This window comes from Eutrema salsugineum, unplaced genomic scaffold (assembly GCF_000478725.1).
Source record: "Eutrema salsugineum unplaced genomic scaffold, Eutsalg1_0 scaffold_14, whole genome shotgun sequence".
Classification (NCBI taxonomy): domain Eukaryota; kingdom Viridiplantae; phylum Streptophyta; class Magnoliopsida; order Brassicales; family Brassicaceae; genus Eutrema; species Eutrema salsugineum.
In genome coordinates, this window is record NW_006256877.1 from 5368652 (window position 1) to 5388657 (window position 20006).

A 20006-nucleotide genomic window follows, 5' to 3' on the forward strand; every position below is an offset into this window, starting at 1 on the left:
GTAATTTATATTTATTTTCAATATTTAAATTTAAATAATATTTTTTAGTGACAAATCAGATATACTGTTGTATATTCTTATTAAATAAAGCTAAATTTTTTAATATTCAAATTTAAAAAATATATAAAATATACAAATAATATGAATGGATAGGTATAATTATGTTTTAATAATCGCGGTTCTTTTCAGATTAATATAAATGAAAATATTATAATAACATTTTTATAATTGATGTACTTTTCAGATTAATTTGAACGGATGGGTTAGAATAATGTTTTTCTAATCACGGCCATATATATACTAAAAAAACAAATCAATAGAAATAAATTAAATATATAAACAGAAAAAATAATTTATCACTTATTAGAAAATTATATCTAAACAAAAATATAAACAAAAATTATATTACAAAATTTGATAAATTATAAATAGTTCTCGTGTGAATGCGCAAGATAGAATCTAGTTAGAAAGCTAAAAGCAATTCAAAAAGTGTGACATTTATATGTTTATATAGCTTTTTAGTTGATATAAATTATAAAATTAAATATATCTTTGAAAGACTAAAGATAGTATGGCACTGATTGAGTTTCAAAATAGATAATGTTTCAAAAAGAAAAAATTGTTTTAAAATGGATGATCTTTTCAACTTTCAATGAAAATTTACTTTGATTTTTTTTTTAATTATCTTGATTATTTATATTCTACAAATTGTTTTATTATTGGTTGAAATGTGTTTACACATATAATACATAACTAGATTCTAACCCATGCGTCTGCACGAGAATTTTTTGCTTTAAATTTTTATATAATTTGTATATATATTATTTATTTAGATATAATTTCTGTTATTTATTTATTTTTTAAATCAAGAAATTTGTTACTATGTTTTAACTTTAAATAGTATAAATTATTAGTAGAATAAGAGTATGAGTCAATTAAGAATATATTGATCTTATATTAATTATGTATTTTCTTATTATGTAAATTTAGATTTACACATAATATATATATATATATATATATAATATGTATGTATTGGTTAACACGTCTATTTAGTTGCCTAAAATCATTTTTTAATATCTTACATGTTTTTTTGTCATCTATCTTACATGTTTTGACAAACTAATATGCATAAGATTATAATTATAAATGCATAACTCTAACCTGCTCTATCATATTATTGTATAATCTAAATATTTATTAATATTAAATATTTGATATTTTAGACCGGTTGATTATGATAGAATATAATCTGATATTTATTTACCATTTGTACTATTATAAATATATATATATATATATATCAAATTGGCTAATCCGTTCGTTTAATTTCTTCAAATCATCTTAAAATCTTACATGTTTTAACAAACTAATCCGTATAAGACCTTAAGTATAAATACATAACTCTAATCAGATCCATCATATTATTGTATAATATAAATATTTATTAATCTTAATATTTGATATTTTAGACCGATTGATTATGATAAAGTAGAATAAAATATTCATTTACCATTCGCGCTATGATGAAAATATTATTTAAATTCAAAATTTTAAATTAAATCTGACATGTGTTTAAAGAATTCTAAAGTAATTAAAATTATTATCTAAATTTTCGTAACAAAATTTAATTAAAACGTTTTTTGAATTTTAAATTAAATTAAACTTCTATTTTCTTAATTAAGTTTAAATATTAAAAATTTCGATAATTTTAAAATTTTTAATGAAATATGACTTATATTCAAGAAAATCTAAAAACATCTAAATTAATATCTTAATTTGCAGAATTAATGTATATATAAAAGAAATTATATTTTTAAATAATATTGTGATAAATTTAAATAATTTAAAATTTTTTTCTAAAAATAATGTTTTTAAAAAATTTGGGAGTGTTTGAAAGCAAGCACTAAAAGTGATTCTGTTTTAAATCAAATAAACAAAAACTAAAAAAATCTAAATCTATGTGTAAAAACTTCAAACATCATCTATTTGAAATGAAGGAGTATATTAGATCATAATAAATTAGGTGAAACTTTTGTTTTGTTACTTCAAAAATAAAGAAATATGAAATTCTTATATGTGGCCCTGAAAATAAAATATTTGTACGTGGCCTGAATCTTATGTAAAATAAATTACTATGAAAACACGAAAATCTTTTGTATAATACATTACTATACGACATTTGTGCATTGTTTCACTATGTGCGTACAGCGTACATATATTTTTATGTAGCTCTGAGTCCGTGTTGAATATTTTAAAATAAAGGAAACATAATTAAAAAAATAAAAACCTCGTAAGAATACCACACATATATGATTTAAGAATAATAACTTTGACAAAAAAATAATATTGAGAAATTTTAGAAGGAAGTAAGAAATATATTTGTTTGATCAAAACAAAAAAACGGAATATAAATCTCTTACACCTTGACGGCTTGACCCATATAACACGTGAAATGAGTGACCAATAAATCCAATTTGGCAGTTGACAAAAAAAAATCTAATTTGGCAATTATATAATTAATGTGGCCCTTAAAATAAAGTCTGTGGCCTGAAGGTGATGCTTCTCTCGCCATAAGGTCGACACGAATTTATTAAAAAGATACAAACCTTTCGTATAATAAATTGCTAGACAGAAAAAAAGTGTAGTGTTTCAACACTTACAGTGATCAAATATAGTGATAATAGAAAATCTCTGTGTCTTCTTTTGATAAAAACCCCATTAACACGAACATGACACTGAGTCAAAAGTTCAAACCGTCGAGACAACAACATTAGTGAAAGAGTTAAGGCTTAACTGGTTTAAACGCAGCAGTTGCGGTTGTGAGTGTGAGAGTTTGCAGAAGCGGACAATTGCGGTTTTGAGCGTTATTCAGCGGTTTGTACGACTGGTTAAATTTTTTAAAGCGAATCCATTTGCAAGACAATTTTGACTGACAAACCAGCAATTGTTTTAGCGGTTAAACATAAAACTACCAAAACAAACATTATATATAATTATAAAACCAAAAAAAAACTATATTATTATGATTAATATCAAAACCAATAGTTTAAAATAATTAATAAAATAATTAATAAATTATAAATAAATAGAAAATAATTATAAATAAATTATAAATAAATCTGAGGAGTTGTTGGACCGCGAAAATCCGATTGAAATCATGAATAGAAAATAGCAATATTATAAACGATATGTTAAGATAAGAGATTAAAACGAGAGTTTAAAAACCGATTGAAAACAGACAAAAAAAACACGGAGTCGATGTTCTTTTTCCTTAACTCAATAAATCGCCCGTAATGTGTGACGGTTTGTTGCGGAATCCCAAGATACAACCGTGATGAGACTATTACGCAACATTTGTAATAGAATCTGCGAACTGAAATTACTATGTTATAGTTCTTGAGATACTTACGAAATTAAAACGAGAGAGATTTGCTGGAAAGAATTATTTGATGTGTGTTTGGTGTATTCGAGAATTTGATTATTTATAATGAGAGAAGATGGCGTCTATTTATACTGGAAGGTTCAGCTTGATCCGCAAGGAATAAACTTTGGCGAAAGGAATATTCACGAGATATTATTGTTTTCCTGCAAGTAAAAGAATTCGGAAATCTTTCGTTATGATCTGGACGCAATCTTTTATTTACTAAGATTTATCTTTTCAATATGCAAAAAATTATTTCGTAGGAACTAAGAAGCCCACGACCTACGCCCAGCTATATAGAGCCCAAGAGCCCAAGAGCTTTAAGAACCAACTAAAAAATGCAATAAGCAACAAGTCCGGCACCGGCAACGGCGGCGGCGCGCGTAGGTGTTTTTGCATAATGTCATTTTACTCCTTATTGTGAGAAGGCCATATATATACAAGATGTTTTTCTTCTTGGTGAGCAATGTGGGACAAATACACTTCCATTAAACTTCTACTTTTAGTTATAACCAATAGGAACATTTCACTATAAACTCAAATGAATTTATAAAGTCCATTTGCTTATTAAACTTCATTTCTTATTCACATTCAAACTTAATATTACAAGTCCAAATGCTTATTAATATTGAGTTCCAACAGAAGTAAGTACCATTAATTAACGCCATTATAATCCCATAATGATATAAAAGCAAGGATGAAGACGAAGAGGGGACCCGACGAAGAGGAGATGATTAGCTCATTTCCACACAAAAATATACTATATAAAATACATTTTGTATACTTTGATATTGTTGAAGAACATAAGTTAGACTCTTGATTGTTGTTACATTCTATTCAACTTATTATCCTAAATTCCGAAGGCTAGTCAAAGTAAATTCCGAAGGCTAATCAACGTAAACTTCTTCAATTTTTGGACAACCGTTTGGAAACTGAATCTTTGCAACTACACCATAGTTCTGTTGAATTGTTTTTGTGGGAAGCCGTATCCTTAAGATTTAAATTGGTACATTTGATCTTAGGGGTTCTCCGTTTCTGTAAGAATGGTTGTTGTTTTTGTAGAATGGGTTCAAACGATATCCCTCTTAATAGTCGGGATGGTTCACTTCTTTTTGCAAATCTTCATTCATCTCCATTGCATCTTCTTGGACAATTGAGTGCCCATTGAATTCTCCAACAATGTTCACCTATCTTTGAGTAACTCTTAAGACTTTGTCTCGCTTTTCATGTAGTATCTTGATCTCCTTCTCATCATCTTTTCCAATTACGAACCATGATCGACCGAGATCACAATTGAGATTAAAATTTGATTATGGATATATTATAGATACTTGTGAGTATATTATTTACAATATCTTATTTAGAAAACTTAGAGTTTTGTTTTTTTTTTACTTTAAATTCATTTTTATTCCTTCCTGCCCAAAGGCAAACATTTCCAAAATTACAATGTTTTCCGGAGGAAGAAGGAAAATACTATCCTAACCAAAAAAATTACATACGCAGGACAAGTTTTCAAAACTTAGAGTTATTTGAACATATAGACTTATAGTTTCCTTTTGTATTTATATTTCAGAAGTTTGGTTACTTCTATAAGTGAAAGTACATTTTGTGGGTATTGGTAAAAGTTCAACTACTAATTTATTTTCTTTTGGAAACACTTATCCCACTTGAATCTCTTAACAAAATAGTGTATATATATGAGAATCTCTAGACGAGCGTACTCTTTCCCTGGACACATCCTGGGTCCTCCTCCAAATGGAATATATGAATAAGGCTGCGGACCACTGCCTTCGAATCGGGTGGCTCAATTCTCTCTAGTTTGGAAAGTTATCCGGATTCTTATGTGTGGCGACGGCACTCCGATAGAATTATGGTTATCATCACGAATAATGGTGTAATGCATGATTATAAACATAATGAGCATGAGTCTGAGGTCAACTGGGTTCAGACAAACACTCGAATGGGTTCAAGGCCCAAACCGTGCACCAATTCTCTTAATGGGCCTTGGTTTCTGGAAAAAGGCCCAAGCCAGAAGATGAGTTGACTGATGTCTTCTTCTTCTTCCCGCGAGCTGGATTAACAAGAGAACATAGTGAGAGAGAGAGAGAGAGTTGTTATAGAGAGAGAAAGCGAGAGAAAAGCTAGAGAGAGAGTGATTGGAGCTTACGTTGGAGTAGACGCATATCATATCGGCGGACAAATTCTGGTCCGATCATCTTCTTCCTTCGGATTCTTTTTGAGCTTGATCTCTGTAACGGATTCGAAGGCACCTTGTGTCCATCTCTGTAATCGGAATTGATAGCGGATGCAGTTGAGGGATACCGTTCACTTCCCAGAGACGTAGCCACATTGGTGAACTCTGGGTGACCAAATCTTGTCTTGTGTTCTTCAATTTCAATTACAATTACCTGCGGAATTAGATTCATAGATCATTAGAACCGGATTAAAATTCTACAATGATACAAATTTATTTCGATATATTTTAAAAGATTTGGGATAACCTTAGCCTCCATCCTTTCGGGATGTAAAATCCCTTGAAAGAAAAGTGATCGATGGCCTCACGAAAAGTGCCAGAAATAGGAGGAACTATTCTCATCACTTCACATGGAACATTTCATGAAATCTCATCTTCTCAACGTCCTCCCACCTTAATCCTTCTTTTCTCCCTTTCCTTTTAGTATCTCCTTTTGCTCTGCACTTCCACAATTTATTTTCTTTCAAATATAAAATAAGGAATAAAATTTACTAGCCACCCCCTTTTTGTTAATCAATATATATATATATATATATATGCTAACTTTGTTTTTGGAAGGAAACTACAAAATGAAAAGCCTTGCACCTAAACATACCTTGTAGCACACGTTTGTACACATGAGGATATTCAGCAAGATAGCTGACAACAAAAGTACATACAATACTTGCTGTGTCCGTGTGTCGTATCCTCCTGACAAATAATCCAATAATATTGGTTTATGGTTGGTTTACGCCCATTATTTGATAGCATACAACCGGTTTGATTTTGGTTGTTATAAATTCCTAAATTAATAATTGTGACTTTACAGACTGTGTCTCTTCATTAAGTATATATATAAGACATTGCAGAGAAAAATGTGACTGTTTACAACTGTTGGTGATACTGTTGGTAAACAAATAAGTTATAGAAGAGAGATAAAACTTTTTAGAGAGAGAAAGCTTGGAAAGATCAATTGAAAGGGTATTTGAACGGTGATAAGTGGTTGATTTCCATCTGTGATCTTTTTTCCGATCTCTGCGTCCGTTTTCATATCATACCAACCAAATCATATTCATCACTAAACCAGGCAAAGGTATGTCTTCGGATTAAACACTTCTGCATAAACTATTTCATTGGTATCAGAGCTTTAGAATTCGGTTCTGGAATGAACACGTTCATAATAATCATGAATTAAAACAGCTATATGTTAATCACGCTCATTCATGATGAATTGGAGAAAATGGTTACTGTTTAAATGATTGATAATGGTGAATTTGTGAATATATGATGAAATGAATTGAAACTTTGCATAAATGTTCATCATATAGGCTTGAATGATTCTGGAAAATATCACTTTGAGAACCGCAATAGATTGCATGAATTTGAAAAATGGTGAGAAAACCATAAATATTGTTTCGTTCATATATCTCTGTTTATAATTCGGAATTACGTAATTTTAGCTTCTGTGCGTAGATATTAAAATTATCTTTCGTTTGATAGATAGAACGTATGATTTGGCTACGTATTTAGAGAGATATTAGGGTCGAAAATTTTGAACCAATTGCTGTTAAATCATCTCTTTTAGGAAGACGATGAACAATAAAAAATAATTGATTTGATCATTTTTCTAATACATTTTTATTTGTTCATTCATGTTTAAAAATACTATGATTAAGTGGGAGTTCTAATTTGTTTAGACCTTAAAATTTTGCATGGAGCAAACTAATTTATTGTAACAAAATTTATAATACGAGTGATGATTGGGAACATAGTGAGCTCTCGATCTTGTATTATAAATGGAGTTATCTTAGATTAATTTATCTTCATTTCAAAATTATAGGTTATATGTTAAAAGTATGCAAAGAAAGTAATGTCTCTAGATGTTCAAGCAGGTATGTCGTCTGCTTGTAAGAACATCATTGTTGAGCTCAACCGAGGAGACAAATTGGATGGTGACAATTACGATATTTGGTATCGGAAAGTCCAGTATATCCTCGATATGTAGGAGGTTAAGGAGACATTTTTCCATCACATGGAAGAGCCTGAGCAGGGTACTACGGCTCAACATGAGAAAGATCACGAGGCATATCTTTCCTTGAAAAGAAACAATAACATCGCTCGCATTACGTTGTTGAGTTGTATGCAAGATGATTTCATGTGTGAGTTTGAAGAGTATGAAACTTTGAAAGGCATGTGGGAGGCTTTGAAAGAAAAGTTTGGTGCCACCTCGGCTACTATTGATATGTGAATATCGACAAGGGACAAAACAATACTTTAGATCGGAAACTTGGTTTTTATTAGATCGAATCAAGCAAATACAACTGAGTTCGGTTATTTAGATGGACAATAACAAACTAAGACTTAATGCAACTAAGAGTCTAATGTTTTGAGTTCTCAGTCGCTAAGTCTTCTCCGGAATATCTTGTGTTCTCTGGTGTCGATTCGTCTCCCTTTATATATATCCTCTCAATCGGTCTTCAAGCACGTCTTAAGCGATATGGGACCGAGAGGATTTTCCTTTTCTCTCGGTTCCTTTCTTTTTCTCTTCAAAGTTTCCTTTTTCCGTTAGGAAACTTTCCTATTTCGACCGAGCTCACGGAAACCTTCCATTCCTTCGAGAGGCTTCTCACCGACCTCGGCCTAATGGGCTGTGTTCGGCCCAATGTTTCACTTGGCCCATCTTTCTCGGTACATTCCCTCGTAAACCGGGCTTACATTTCGCCGATCTCGGTTTGTACCGAAGAAAATCGGGGTGCGGTTTTCACCCCCAACAGTTAGCCCCCCCCCCCTCAGTTCGATGAAAGGGAATGACTTTTTAGTCGAACTCATTTGATTTAAAGTAGGTCACAAACTGAGATCGGTAACTGCAGTCGATTCGTACTCCCGGACGTTTCGCACCCTGTCTTCAATGAGGCGCGTGAATTACGGGATCTTCGCAAAAATCGAGGAACCCACGATTTCCACTGTTTATAAAGGGAAAAACTCCTCTTCACATTCATTACTCTCGCTCAAGCATATATAAGGTACGCTGCTCTCCCTTCTCTCTAGATTTTGTTTCTCTCTCTAGATTTTGTTTCTCTCGTTTCTTCAACTTTCGCCGCCGCGAATCCTTGATTTTTCCGATCTATCTTCAAGTTTTCCGTTCGATCTTCAAGTTCTCTGATCAATCTTCAATCTTTTCCGGTTGATCTTCAAACTGCTCTTCAATCTTCTTAGATCTCTTTCGACTCTCCTTTTTCGAACTTAAAATGTCTTCTAGTTCTTCCATTAACTCTTCTTCCAATCAAATCCTTCCGGAGGATCGCCGCGAACCCTCGGAGCCGAGCTCTTCTTCTTGAAATTCTCATCAATCGAGTTCGTCTCAGGAAGAGAGCAATCCTCCACAGTTAGTTCGTAAGAATTCCAAATCGGTGGAAGCTAGCAGCAGCCGTGCTAGATCTAGAGTTGAAGCCACCGAGCGTCTGACTACAGAGACTCGCGAAACGGAGGCTCGGACAGGGCCGAACGCTGGCGGTAGTAATCGTGAGATCGATGAGATCGAGGAGGCCGAAGAAGAAAATCAGGAGGAGGACGCCACTGAGGCCGAAGTTGCCGAAGACAACCTTGAAGCGGTGAACCATGCTTCACTACCGCTTCCAAGACGAAGGGTCGTTCGTCCTAACAACGTGCCGTCTTCCTCGGTTACTTTGGGTGCTATTCAGGCCGTGCTCGAAGAAAATGGGCTCTCGGATCAAATTGCTTTGATAATTCCTGAAGCTGGAGATCGGCCATGGGACGTCCCCGAAGGCTTCCTCTGCATATACTTGACCTATTTCACACAATGTGGGCTTTCGCTTCCAATTCCCTCCCGTCTGCTCGGGTACTGCAATCGGCGAGGCGTAGCTCTCACGCAGGTGATGCTGGCTTCTATAACGAACTATGTAGGGTTCGTCTCCTTATGCGAAGAGCTCGGTGAGATTCCAACCAGTCGGCTGTTCAAGGATCTCTTTTCGGTGAACATCCACAAATCCAAGGAGTGGTTCTTCGCTGCGAACGCCAAGCCGAAGAAGAACATAGTTACTGGGCCTAAACCCAGTAAATTCAACGACTGGGAGTCTCTATATTTTTATCTCGAGATGAACGATCTCACTGTCAGCAACTCTGACATCCCCACTCAATCGGAGTGGAAGATTCCGATTGGTAGATTTAAATGATCTCATACTTAGCTAAATTTCGATTTTGCCTTCGACTAACTTTCTTTCGTTATATCTTTCGCAGGTCGTCATCTCCCAAGTATCATTCTCAACTCCGGTCTTACCTCCGAATTCGAAGAAACCTTCAGTGAAGCCGGTAAGCGTCGTTGGCCTGAAGTTTGGGAGGAAATTCTTCAGCGTCGAGCTAAGAAAGCAGGTTGGATTACCGAGCTTACTTTCTCACTCTTACTCTCGAGTTTATTCCGAACTCCTCCTTGACATATTCTTACTGCAGATTCCGTCCGAGAACCAAAACCGCGGAAGCCAAAAGCTCGAGCTAACAAGCCCCGAGCTGTTCCAAGACGCAAAGCACCAAAACCACGAGCTCAACGTACCCGAACCGCTAGGATGCTCTCATTGGACGAGATCCCTACTCTCATCGATGAAGAGGAACCGAACGACACGGGCCCGATCCCCGTCCCTGCTGCAGCAGTGACCGAGGAGCAGCCTGAAGAACTACCGCCGGTTGCGAACTCCCCTGACCAATCTGGTCAGAAGAAGCTGAAGAAGAAGAAGTCTTCGAAGAAGACTAAGAAGATCGAAAATTCTTTCCGGGCTCAGGATGCCGCTGAGGAGTTCGAACCGCCGACTGCTGTGACGTCGGACCTTGCTCTGCCCCAGGATCGAGCCAAAGCCTCTCATTCTCGGAAAAGGCAAGAAAGAGATCAAACCAAGGGTTCTCCAGGGCCAGAGCCGGCTAAAAGGGCTAAACTTCGTTTTGATTATGACGAAAAGACTCCTTTCGAGGAGAACGTCGATGCTTGTGCTGAGCTCTACCACAAAATTTCCTCTCAGGTCATGAGCCTCCCTTCGGTTCCCGAACTCCGGTTTCCGAACATGTACAAGGGGATCGCCCGTACAACTGCTGTGATAATTTCTTGATTCTGTTTATTTATTCAATTATTTTCTTAAGTGCGAATTCTGATTCGATTCTCTTTTTCGCAGCTCGCCAGCCAGACCAACAATCTGGTCGCCGCATACGAGGTAGCTCTATTCGACGAGCAAGTGAGGGTCCCGGAACTGGAGGAAAGAATCGCTAAGGCTAAGGAGCGTCTCGCCACCGAGCTCCAGATTAACGATATCCTCCACTCTTCGGTTGATCTGCTGAAGCAGGAGAGCGCTGAGCTTGAAGCGGTAAGGACCGAGCTAACTGAGGCTCAAACATTGCTTTCTCAAGAGTTCGAGAAAGACGGGAGCGACTGAGGGACTTGGTGGCACACTGGAAGGCTCGAGCTAAGAGCGTGCTTGCAAAGGCCTGCGAGCGTTTGGAGAAGGTGTACTTGGTGGTCAACCAGCTCACAGGAGCTTGGACGACGCTGACAGGGCTCGGAAGCTTGGACGACGCTGACAGGGCTCGGAAGCCGTACTTGGTGGTCAACCAGCTCACAGGAGTTCTCGGCTTCATCAAGCAGTTGAAGAAGAAGGGCTTGTACGAGGTCCCGCCCGAGATGGTAGCTGATATCGAGGCAAAGCATGCCAAGGCGTTGGAAGACTTTCGTTCGGTCGATGCTTGCGTTCTCACTGAAGAGGATAAGCGGATGTCTCCTTCCGCGGACGAGGATGACGTTCCGGCCGTGAACGTGACCTAGAGCGCGCAGTATCCTGCGAGGGGCGAGCAGTTCGGTTCCAACGAGGACATCCTTAACGCTGATCAGGCTGCTACTTCAAAGACTGCTTAGTCTTTCTCTTTTTCTTTTTAATCGAACTTAACTGCCCTTTCATGGGTTATTTTGTAATTTTTATCTTTCTCTGGACCCTCGGTGGGTTTCTTTTGAAACTTATTCGCTTCTCGGGAGGCTTTAATTATATGCTCGTTCTTTTCTTATTTTAATGATTTAGAAGAATCTTTTAAGTAGTAGATCGGTATCTAATTTGAACTTTGACTTTGTTTCGTCGGTAATTTAGACAAATCTTTCAAGTACTAGATCGATACATAGTAAATGACGTTCGAACATAATTTTTATCTTTCGATAGCGAATTGCGATAATTCGGCTTGCGATTTGCGAGTGTTGTGAACTCGGCTTATGGTGCGAATCTGAGGAGTTCGGCTTATTGTGCAAGAATTTGAGCTCGGCCTGGGGAACCCAAGTGAATCGTTTCGTACTGGAAGAGTGAATTAATTCGAACTCCTGTAAACGCACGAAACGAGTTCAAGGTTTTTCTAAGTCGAACCTAAGTATGCAAGATGTGCTCGGCTTATTGTTCTTGGTGACTTAGAAATTCAACTGCGGGACTGGGCCCGGCTTGTGATATGTGGCTTTACCACGACACCATGTGGGTGCTCGCGAGACGGATCTCGGCTTTTAAGTTTGCATTCATGTGGAATGCTATCGAACAACTGGCCAGGAAGTCGATGTAAGAACAAGGAGTTCAGTACCTTGTGATTTCCGAACTAGAACTTAATAAAATTATATTGATGTTATAGCTGGACTCGGTAACGAGCTGCCTACGTACCCTTTAAAGGGATCAAGCCATTCGTAGTTCGAAGTACAAAAGTGTTTTTTGCTCCGACTAAGTAGTCCGAAGGCTTTTTTTTTTTGTGAAGCTCGTAACGAACTAGTAGTAGTATCGTTTGAGATGCATTGAGTTCCAAGATCGTGGGATTGGAGTTCCATCTAACTTCATGAGTTGATAAACGCCGGGCTTAGCAACCTTCATTACTTGGTATGGTCCTTCCCAGTTTGCACCAAGTTTTCCTGCGTTCTTCTCTTCTGTGTTTTGATAAACTTTGCGAAGTACGAGATCGCCATCTTCAAAGTGAAGGCCTTTAACCTTTTTGTTGTAGTAGCGAGCTGCTAGTTACTGGTAGTTCTGTATCCGGAGCAATGCTCGTTCGCGATGTTCTTCGACTAAGTCGAGTGCGTCAATCATCATGTCGTTATTCGCGTCGGGTTGCTGGGTAAGTTTAGTTCGGCGAATACTTGGGACGTTAAGTTCGGCTGGACACATAGCTTCTGTGCCAAATGCAAGGAAGAATGGTGACTGACCGGTCGAACGTCGTGGTGTAGTTCGGTGAGACCACAAGACGCCATCAAGTTCGTCCGCCCAAGTTCCCTTAGCGGTATCGAGTCGTTTCTTCAATCCATCAATAATGGTCTTGTTTGTGGCTTCGGCTTGTCCGTTTCCTTGCGGGTATCGCGGGGTAGAGAAACTTAGTCGGATTTCTCACTTGGCGCAAAAATCTGTGAATATGATCGAAGTGAATTGGGTTCCGTTGTCCGTAACGATCTCGTACGGGACTCCGTGTTGGCAGATTATGAACTTCCAGACAAACTTCTTGACATCGATTCCATGAATCTCAGGGTATGCTTCGGCTTCGACCCATTTGGTGAAGTAATCCGTGACGACCAGAACATATTGCTTCTGAGTCGTAGATCGGCAAATAGGACCGATGATGTCCATTGCCCAGCGCATGAAAGACAATGGAGCGGTCGAAGTCATCAAGAGCTCGGTGGGAAGATTGTTCATCGGGCCATGACGTTGGCACTTCTCGCAGCGTGCTGTATACTTTTTGCAGTCAGAAAGCATAGTAGGCCAGTAATAACCGGCTTTTTTGATCTTGAACGCCAATGACCGAGCTCCGGAGTGATTTCCTCCGTCTCCTTCATGAACATTCTGCATTACTTCCATAATGTCGTTGCCGTGAACACAAGTCAAGAGTACACCGGACGCGTCCCATCTGAGAAGAGTACCTTTAATGACCACATATCGAGCTGCGCGAGCCTTAAGGCGCCGAGCTGCCCATTTATCTGCGGGAACTGTTCCGTCTCTGATGTATCCCACGATTTCTAAGGTCCAATCTTCGGGTTCGTCCTCTCCTTCGGCTTCGATATCGATTGGAACATGCTGGCCTTCGGATTCGTCTTCGGGATCGGATTCGTTATCATTGAGCTCGGCCGTGTCGTTGTTGGGATCGGGAACGACCTCTTTGGGTTTCGTCTTCCGGGTGAGGGGTGGAGCGAGATTGGGTTGGGATTCGTAATCACGTCGTCTTGTAATGATGTTGCAGTTCGGAGCGGGCTCGATACTTGGTCGCTCGATTGCTGCAATTGGGATAGTTCGCCGAAGGTCAGGATCAGAATTAGTCGCGAGAGCGGCTAAGGCGTCGGCGGTTGCATTCTCATCTCGAGGTATCTTTGTAAGCTCGAAGGTAGAGAACTTCGAAGCAACATCCTTAAGGACTTTGAGATATGCGTCCATGCGGTCGTTCTTGGCCTCGTATTCGCCGTGAAACTGGTTAGCCACGAGTTGAGAGTCGCAGTAGGCGTGTATGTGCTCGGCGCCGATACCTTTGGCAAGTCGTAGTCCGGCAATCAATGCTTCGTACTCGGCTTCGTTGTTGGATGCCGGGAAGCCGAGTCGAAATGACTGTTCGATAACTTCTCCTTCGGGTGATTTAAGACGAATTCCGACTCCGGATCCTTTATAGGACGAGGAACCGTCGGCGTGAAGGATCCAGGGTTGTAAGACCGGATTAGCTTCGACGAGCTCCGGTGGAAGTTCGACCAAGAAATCTGCTAGGACTTGAGACTTCGTTGCAGTTCTTCCTCGGTATTCGATGTCGTATTCACTGAGTTCGATGGCCCACTTGGCGAGTCGTCCGGACTGATTTGGGCTATGGAGGAAAGTACGAAGAGGGTGATCGGTTAGGACCACGATCGCGTGAGATTGGAAATACGGGCGTAATTTCCTTGCAGAAATAACTACGGCAAAGACGAATTTCTCCAAAGTCGGATAACGATACTCCGATCCATCGAGGGATTTGCTTGTGTAGAAAATTGGCTTCTGCTCGCCACGATCTTCTCGAACAAGTACACTACTAACTGCAAACTCCGAAATCGCGATATAAAGATAGAGTGTCTCGCCGGTTTCAGGCTTAGATAAGACTGGCGGAGTGGACAAGTATTTCTTTAGCTCGGCGAAGGCCTCTTCACACTTCTCGTTCCATTCGAGGTGCTTGTTACCGCGAAGAAGTTGGTAGAAAGGCAAGCACTTGTCCGTCGATCTGGATATGAATCGATTAAGTGCTGCGATACGTCCGGTGAGTCGTTGAACTTCGCGTTTGGTTTTCGGTGATGGGAGCTCGAGAATAGCTGCGATCTGTTTTGGATTAGCTTCAATGCCTCGCCGTGTAACGATGTATCCGAGGAACTCTCCAGATGTCACGCCGAACGTACACTTAGTGGGATTAAGCTTCATACCATACTGGTCCAAAATATCGAAGCATGTGCGAAGATGGCCGACGTGATCGGAAGCGATGAGTGACTTTACGAGCATATCATCGATGTAAACTTCCATAGTTCGCCCGAGCTGGCTCGCGAACATCCGATTTACCAGTCGTTGGTACGTTGCTCCAGCGTTCTTCAGGCCGAAGGGCATGACCTTATAGCAATAGATGCCGCGGTCCGTGATGAACGACGTCTTCTCCCGATCTTGCGGATGCATAAGAATCTGATTGTACCCGGAGAATGCGTCCATAAACGAGAGTAGTTCGTTCCCGGCAGTTGCTTCCACAAGGCGGTCAATATGAGGTAAAGGAAAGCTATCTTTCGGGCATGCCTTATTGAGGTCGGTAAAGTCGACGCAGATTCGCCATTTACCATTCTTCTTTTTTATGACCACGGGGTTTGCTAACCAATCAGGATATTTTACTTCGGTGATGGATCCTGCTTTGAGCAAGCGCTCGACTTCGTCGTTGACAGCCTGTGCTTTCTCCGGTCCGAGCTTTCGGCGTTTCTGCTTGATTGGCTTATACGTCGGATCGATGTTGAGCTCATGACACGCGATCTGTGGATCGATCCCGGGCATATCCTCTACCGACCAAGCGAAAGTTGACGAGTGTTGTTTCAGAAAGTGGACAAGTGGCTCGCGGATGCTTAGGTCGAGTTCGGCACCGATTCCAACTTGACGTTCTGGCCTTAGCTCATCGATACAAACTTGAACGATTGACTCCTGCTTAGGTTTTGTCTGCTGGACGACGAGTTTGTCCGTTGGTCCGAACGAACTAACGACACAAGCTTGGTTGGCCGAATGAAGTCTGCACTCATTTATGTAGCATGATCGAGCGACGGCTTGGTTTCCTCGGAGAGTGTAAACACCGTCGGGGGTCGGGAATTTCAAGCATTGATGGTATGTTGAGGCGACCGCCTTCATCGCGTGTAACCAAGGCGTACCGAGAATGGCGTTGTAGATCGCCGGTTTGTCGAGGATGAGGAACTGGATAATCTTTGCGACTCCGCCGAGGTAGATCAGGATGTTGACCATGCCGACCGTCATGCAGCGTTCTCCATCAAAACCAGTAAGTGGCTCGATAAACGGCCCAATCCTATCTGATGCCAACTCGAGCTGGTCAAGTGCTTCCTTGAAGATGATGTTAACCGAACTGCCTGTATCGACCAGAATACGGCTAACTTCGACATGATCGAGGAGTAGTTCGACAACGAGAGCATCGTTATGCGGTTTATGCAACCCGATTGTGTCGGCTTCGGTAAATACCAAAGGCGTCCCTTTCGGCGGATCTTGTGGGGCTTTGGGCGCGCTAGCGGCCTGTCGACTGTATTCTTTGATAGCTCGAACCGAGTAGCTGCAAGCCTCGATGGCTCCCATTATCATGTTGACGCGTTTCCTGGCTTTGGGGGCATGGTTCTCTTGTGCTCGGTCATCGCGATTCCGTTTCTGTTGTTCAGGCAAAGCAGGCGGGTTCGGTGGCGGCGGTGGTAACGCCGGTAAGGTTGGTGGAGTTGGCGGATCCTTAGTGATCGCGTTCTCGAGCTGCGCGTTATTCGGTCGAGGCATGTTCGAACGACGGAGATCGTCAATCGAGATCTGTCCGCTGTTCTTGGGCGCGTTTAAGCGACGGAGGTCGTCAACTGAGATTGGCCCCTTTCGATATTGGCCGAGCAGGTATTCACGCAATTGTCTGCATTCTTCGGTGCTATGTCCTCTGCGGTTATGGAATTCGCAGAACAAAGACTCGTCTTGATCTTCTTCGCCGCGGACCCATTTGTTGTTCCACTGTTTGGTCGGTTGTTGGATTGTATTAGCGTAGAAATTCTTGCGATTTTCATACCCTCGACCGTATCCTGACTGCGGTTCACTAGTTGTTACTTTCGAACGTTCGGGTTGCTTCGCCGAATAGTTTTGCTCGTAGGCGGCTTCTTCTTCTTCTTCGACGATATAAGTGTTAGCTCGGTGTAAAGCATCTTCCAATGTCTGAGGGGGGTTGTGCGTGAACGCGCTACGGAAGCTAGTCTTTATCCGAGCTCCTTTCTGGAGACAAAGAAGGGCGGCTTCGTCGCTGATCGTGCAATTGGCGACAATCGTTTTGAAGCGCTGGATGAAATCGCGAAGACTCTCGCTTGCTCCCTGAGTTATTTGCCATAGCTCGGAGTTCTTGGTGTTCTGCCCGATGAACATCGAGAAGTGTTTGACGAATGCTGTTGTCAATTCCTTGTAGCTGTCGATCGAGTTTGCCTCGAGTCGCGAGAACCAATCGAGGGCTATTCCTCCCAGGCTTTCCACAAACAATCGGCACTGGACCGCATCTCTCTCCTCGGCGGTTCTGAATTGGTATCGGTTCATGCAGATGCCGAATGACGTCAAAAAGTGCCGGGGGTCGGTATTGCCCTCATAGACCTTCATCTTAAGTTTTTCCATGTGTTTGACCGGTGTTCCTGCTATGCGCGGCGTGAAGGGTGTTTTCTGCGTTTCTTGAATGACGCGCTCAATCTCCGGAGCCGCGCTTGTTGCTTGGTGTATCTTTGAAGTGATCTCACGGAGTTGAGTCTTCATTGCCTCGAATTCGGCATCTCGACTTAAATCTGACGCTGGTGCGTTCGCTGATCCCACCGCGGTAGACCTCATAGTTCCGGCTGGATCTCCGTCGGTATTAAGGTCTTCAATGATGTTCCGGACTCGAAGGGGAGTTCGGGTTTGACTGAGCTCGGCGATCTGTGCCGCCATCTGGCTAAAACGTTCCTCGCTCCTTTTGTTGATGGCTTCAAACTGAGCGTTGAATACTTGGAGCAAAAGTTCGGTTCCATAACCTCCTACGGCTGCGGGGGTTTGCCCGGCTGCGATTTCAGCGTTTTCCCCGGGAGTTCCTCCTGCCTGCTCGGTTGGAGCGTTCGCGTTTTCTCCACCGAGAGGGTTTCTTTCCTCCTGAAGGTTGGCTTGGTCCGTCATTTCTTATTCAATCTATCCGAAGTCCGATCTAAAACTTGAGAAATCTGTTTAGGCCCCCTTCCTGGCGCGCCAATTGTTGATATGTGAATATCGACAAGGGACAAAACAGTACTTTAGATCGGAAACTTGGTTTTTATTAGATCGAATCAAGCAAATACAACTGAGTTCAGTTATTTAGATGGAAAATAACGAACTAAGACTTAATGCAACTAAGAGTCTAACGTTTTGAGTTCTCAGTCGCTAAGTCTTCTCGGGAATATCTTGTGTTCTCTGGTGTCGATTCGTCTCCCTTTATATATATCCTCTCAATCGGTCTTCAAGCACGTCTTAAGCGATATGGGACCGAGAGGATTTTCCTTTTCTCTCGGTTCCTTTCCTTTTCTCTTCAAAGTTTCCTTTTTCCGTTAGGAAACTTTCCTATTTCGACCGAGCTCACGGAAACCTTCCATTCCTTCGAGAGGCTTCTCACCGACCTCGGCCTAATGGGCTGTGTTCGGCCCAATGTTTCACTTGGCCCATCTTTCTCGGTACATTCCCTCGTAAACCGGGCTTACATTTCGCTGATCTCGGTTTGTACCGAAGAAAATCGGGGTGCGGTTTTCACCCCCAACAGTTAGCCCCCCCCTCAGTTCGATGAAAGGGAATGACTTTTTAGTCGAACTCATTTGATTTAAAGTAGGTCACAAACTGAGATCGGTAACTGCAGTCGATTCGTACTCCCGGACGTTTCGCACCCTGTCTTCAATGAGGTGCGTGAATTACGGGATCTTTGCAAAAATCGAGGAACCCACGATTCCCACTGTTTATAAAAAGAAAAAGTAAAAGTAAACAAGTGTTCTAATGGATTTAAGCTGGGATTCGCAACGAAACAAATCAAAGTCCCCGGCAACGGCGCCAAAAATTTGATTGCGAGTGTAAAAGCGGGGATGAAACTTTGAAAGGCATGTGGGAGGCTTTGAAAGAAAAGTTTGGTGCCACCTCGGCTACTATTGATATGTGAATATCGACAAGGGACAAAACAATACTTTAGATCGGAAACTTGGTTTTTATTAGATCGAATCAAGCAAATACAACTGAGTTCGGTTATTTAGATGGACAATAACGAACTAAGACTTAATGCAACTAAGAGTCTAATGTTTTGAGTTCTCAGTCGCTAAGTCTTCTCCGGAATATCTTGTGTTCTCTGGTGTCGATTCGTCTCCCTTTATATAAATTAGATCGAATCAAGCAAATACAACTGGGTTGTTGTTTTCGTTTTACTAAGCTTCAGGTTTTAAATTTATAACCCCTAAATATCTGCAAGTGTACATATGTGCGCTGTAGTACTTAGGGTATCGATCCGCAGAGACTTAGTTTTTTCAGTACGAATTCACGGCAATGCTTAAATCAGACTAGAACTAAAAAGGTTTTGGTTTTGGTTTTGGGTTTTGGTTGTCACTAAATCTAAACTAGAAAGCAAGGCAAGTAAAAGCAATTGAAAAACGAAAGCAAGTAAAGCAAGTAAAAATTGATTATGAATGAAAGCAAGTAATAAGCGAATAAAAGTAGAATGGAAATCGAAGGTTGTAAGCAATTAAAGACAAACGTTGGGCATCAAGGGGACTAAGCTATGTCGATTTTAGACATATGATAAAGGTAATCAACTACGTATGTTCTAGAACTCGAGGCATGGAAGTATGAATAGCCTACTTTCACAGCATTAAACAACTATCTCTCGCAACCCTGATCAGTAGGTTTCCACTATGATCCTAGAAGGGAGAAGATGCAATAGCAGAACAAGACTCATCAATATTCACAACTCAACTACAGGTAGGTTTCCACTCTTATAGAATTATTGCTAGTTTCACCCTAGTTCAGACAATTAATGAAAGCTTTCGCAACATATCATATCAGATCGGTTTCTAAGTGGCCAGCAGAGAATCACGCATTAAGA

The 20006-nt window shown here is 40.6% G+C and overlaps 2 protein-coding genes across 2 annotated transcripts; one reads left to right on the forward strand and one right to left on the reverse strand.

Annotated features, from left to right (window-relative positions):
* The first annotated feature begins 7689 nt into the window (after positions 1-7689).
* Positions 7690-11478, forward strand: LOC112088407. Its single transcript, XM_024158678.1, has 7 exons — positions 7690-7846; positions 8227-8345; positions 9023-9836; positions 9915-10046; positions 10125-10756; positions 10835-11023; positions 11116-11478. The coding sequence occupies exons 1-7, from the start codon at positions 7690-7692 to the stop codon at positions 11476-11478; spliced, it is 2406 nt and encodes an 801-aa protein (XP_024014446.1).
* A 905-nt stretch (positions 11479-12383) lies between these two features.
* LOC112088583 lies at positions 12384-18877 on the reverse strand. Its single transcript, XM_024158997.1, has one exon. It carries the CDS (start codon positions 18071-18073, stop codon positions 13055-13057), a length of 5019 nt encoding a protein of 1672 aa, XP_024014765.1. The 5' UTR covers positions 18074-18877; the 3' UTR covers positions 12384-13054.
* Positions 18878-20006: the final 1129 nt, after the last annotated feature.

What these genes read in the sequence shown, in the direction of transcription:
- LOC112088583 (XM_024158997.1), bottom strand. Translation starts at nt 18,073, where the DNA reads ATGACGGACCAAGCCAACCTTCAGGAGGAAAGAAACCCTCTCGGTGGA.
- LOC112088407 (XM_024158678.1), top strand. Translation starts at nt 7,690, where the DNA reads ATGGAAGAGCCTGAGCAGGGTACTACGGCTCAACATGAGAAAGATCAC. An exon ending in CACTTGGCCCATCTTTCTCG is followed by an intron (nt 8,346 to 9,022) that starts GTACATTCCCTC and finishes AGTTCGTCTCAG; the next exon opens with GAAGAGAGCAATCCTCCACA. An exon ending in GGAGTGGAAGATTCCGATTG is followed by an intron (nt 9,837 to 9,914) that starts GTAGATTTAAAT and finishes TATCTTTCGCAG; the next exon opens with GTCGTCATCTCCCAAGTATC.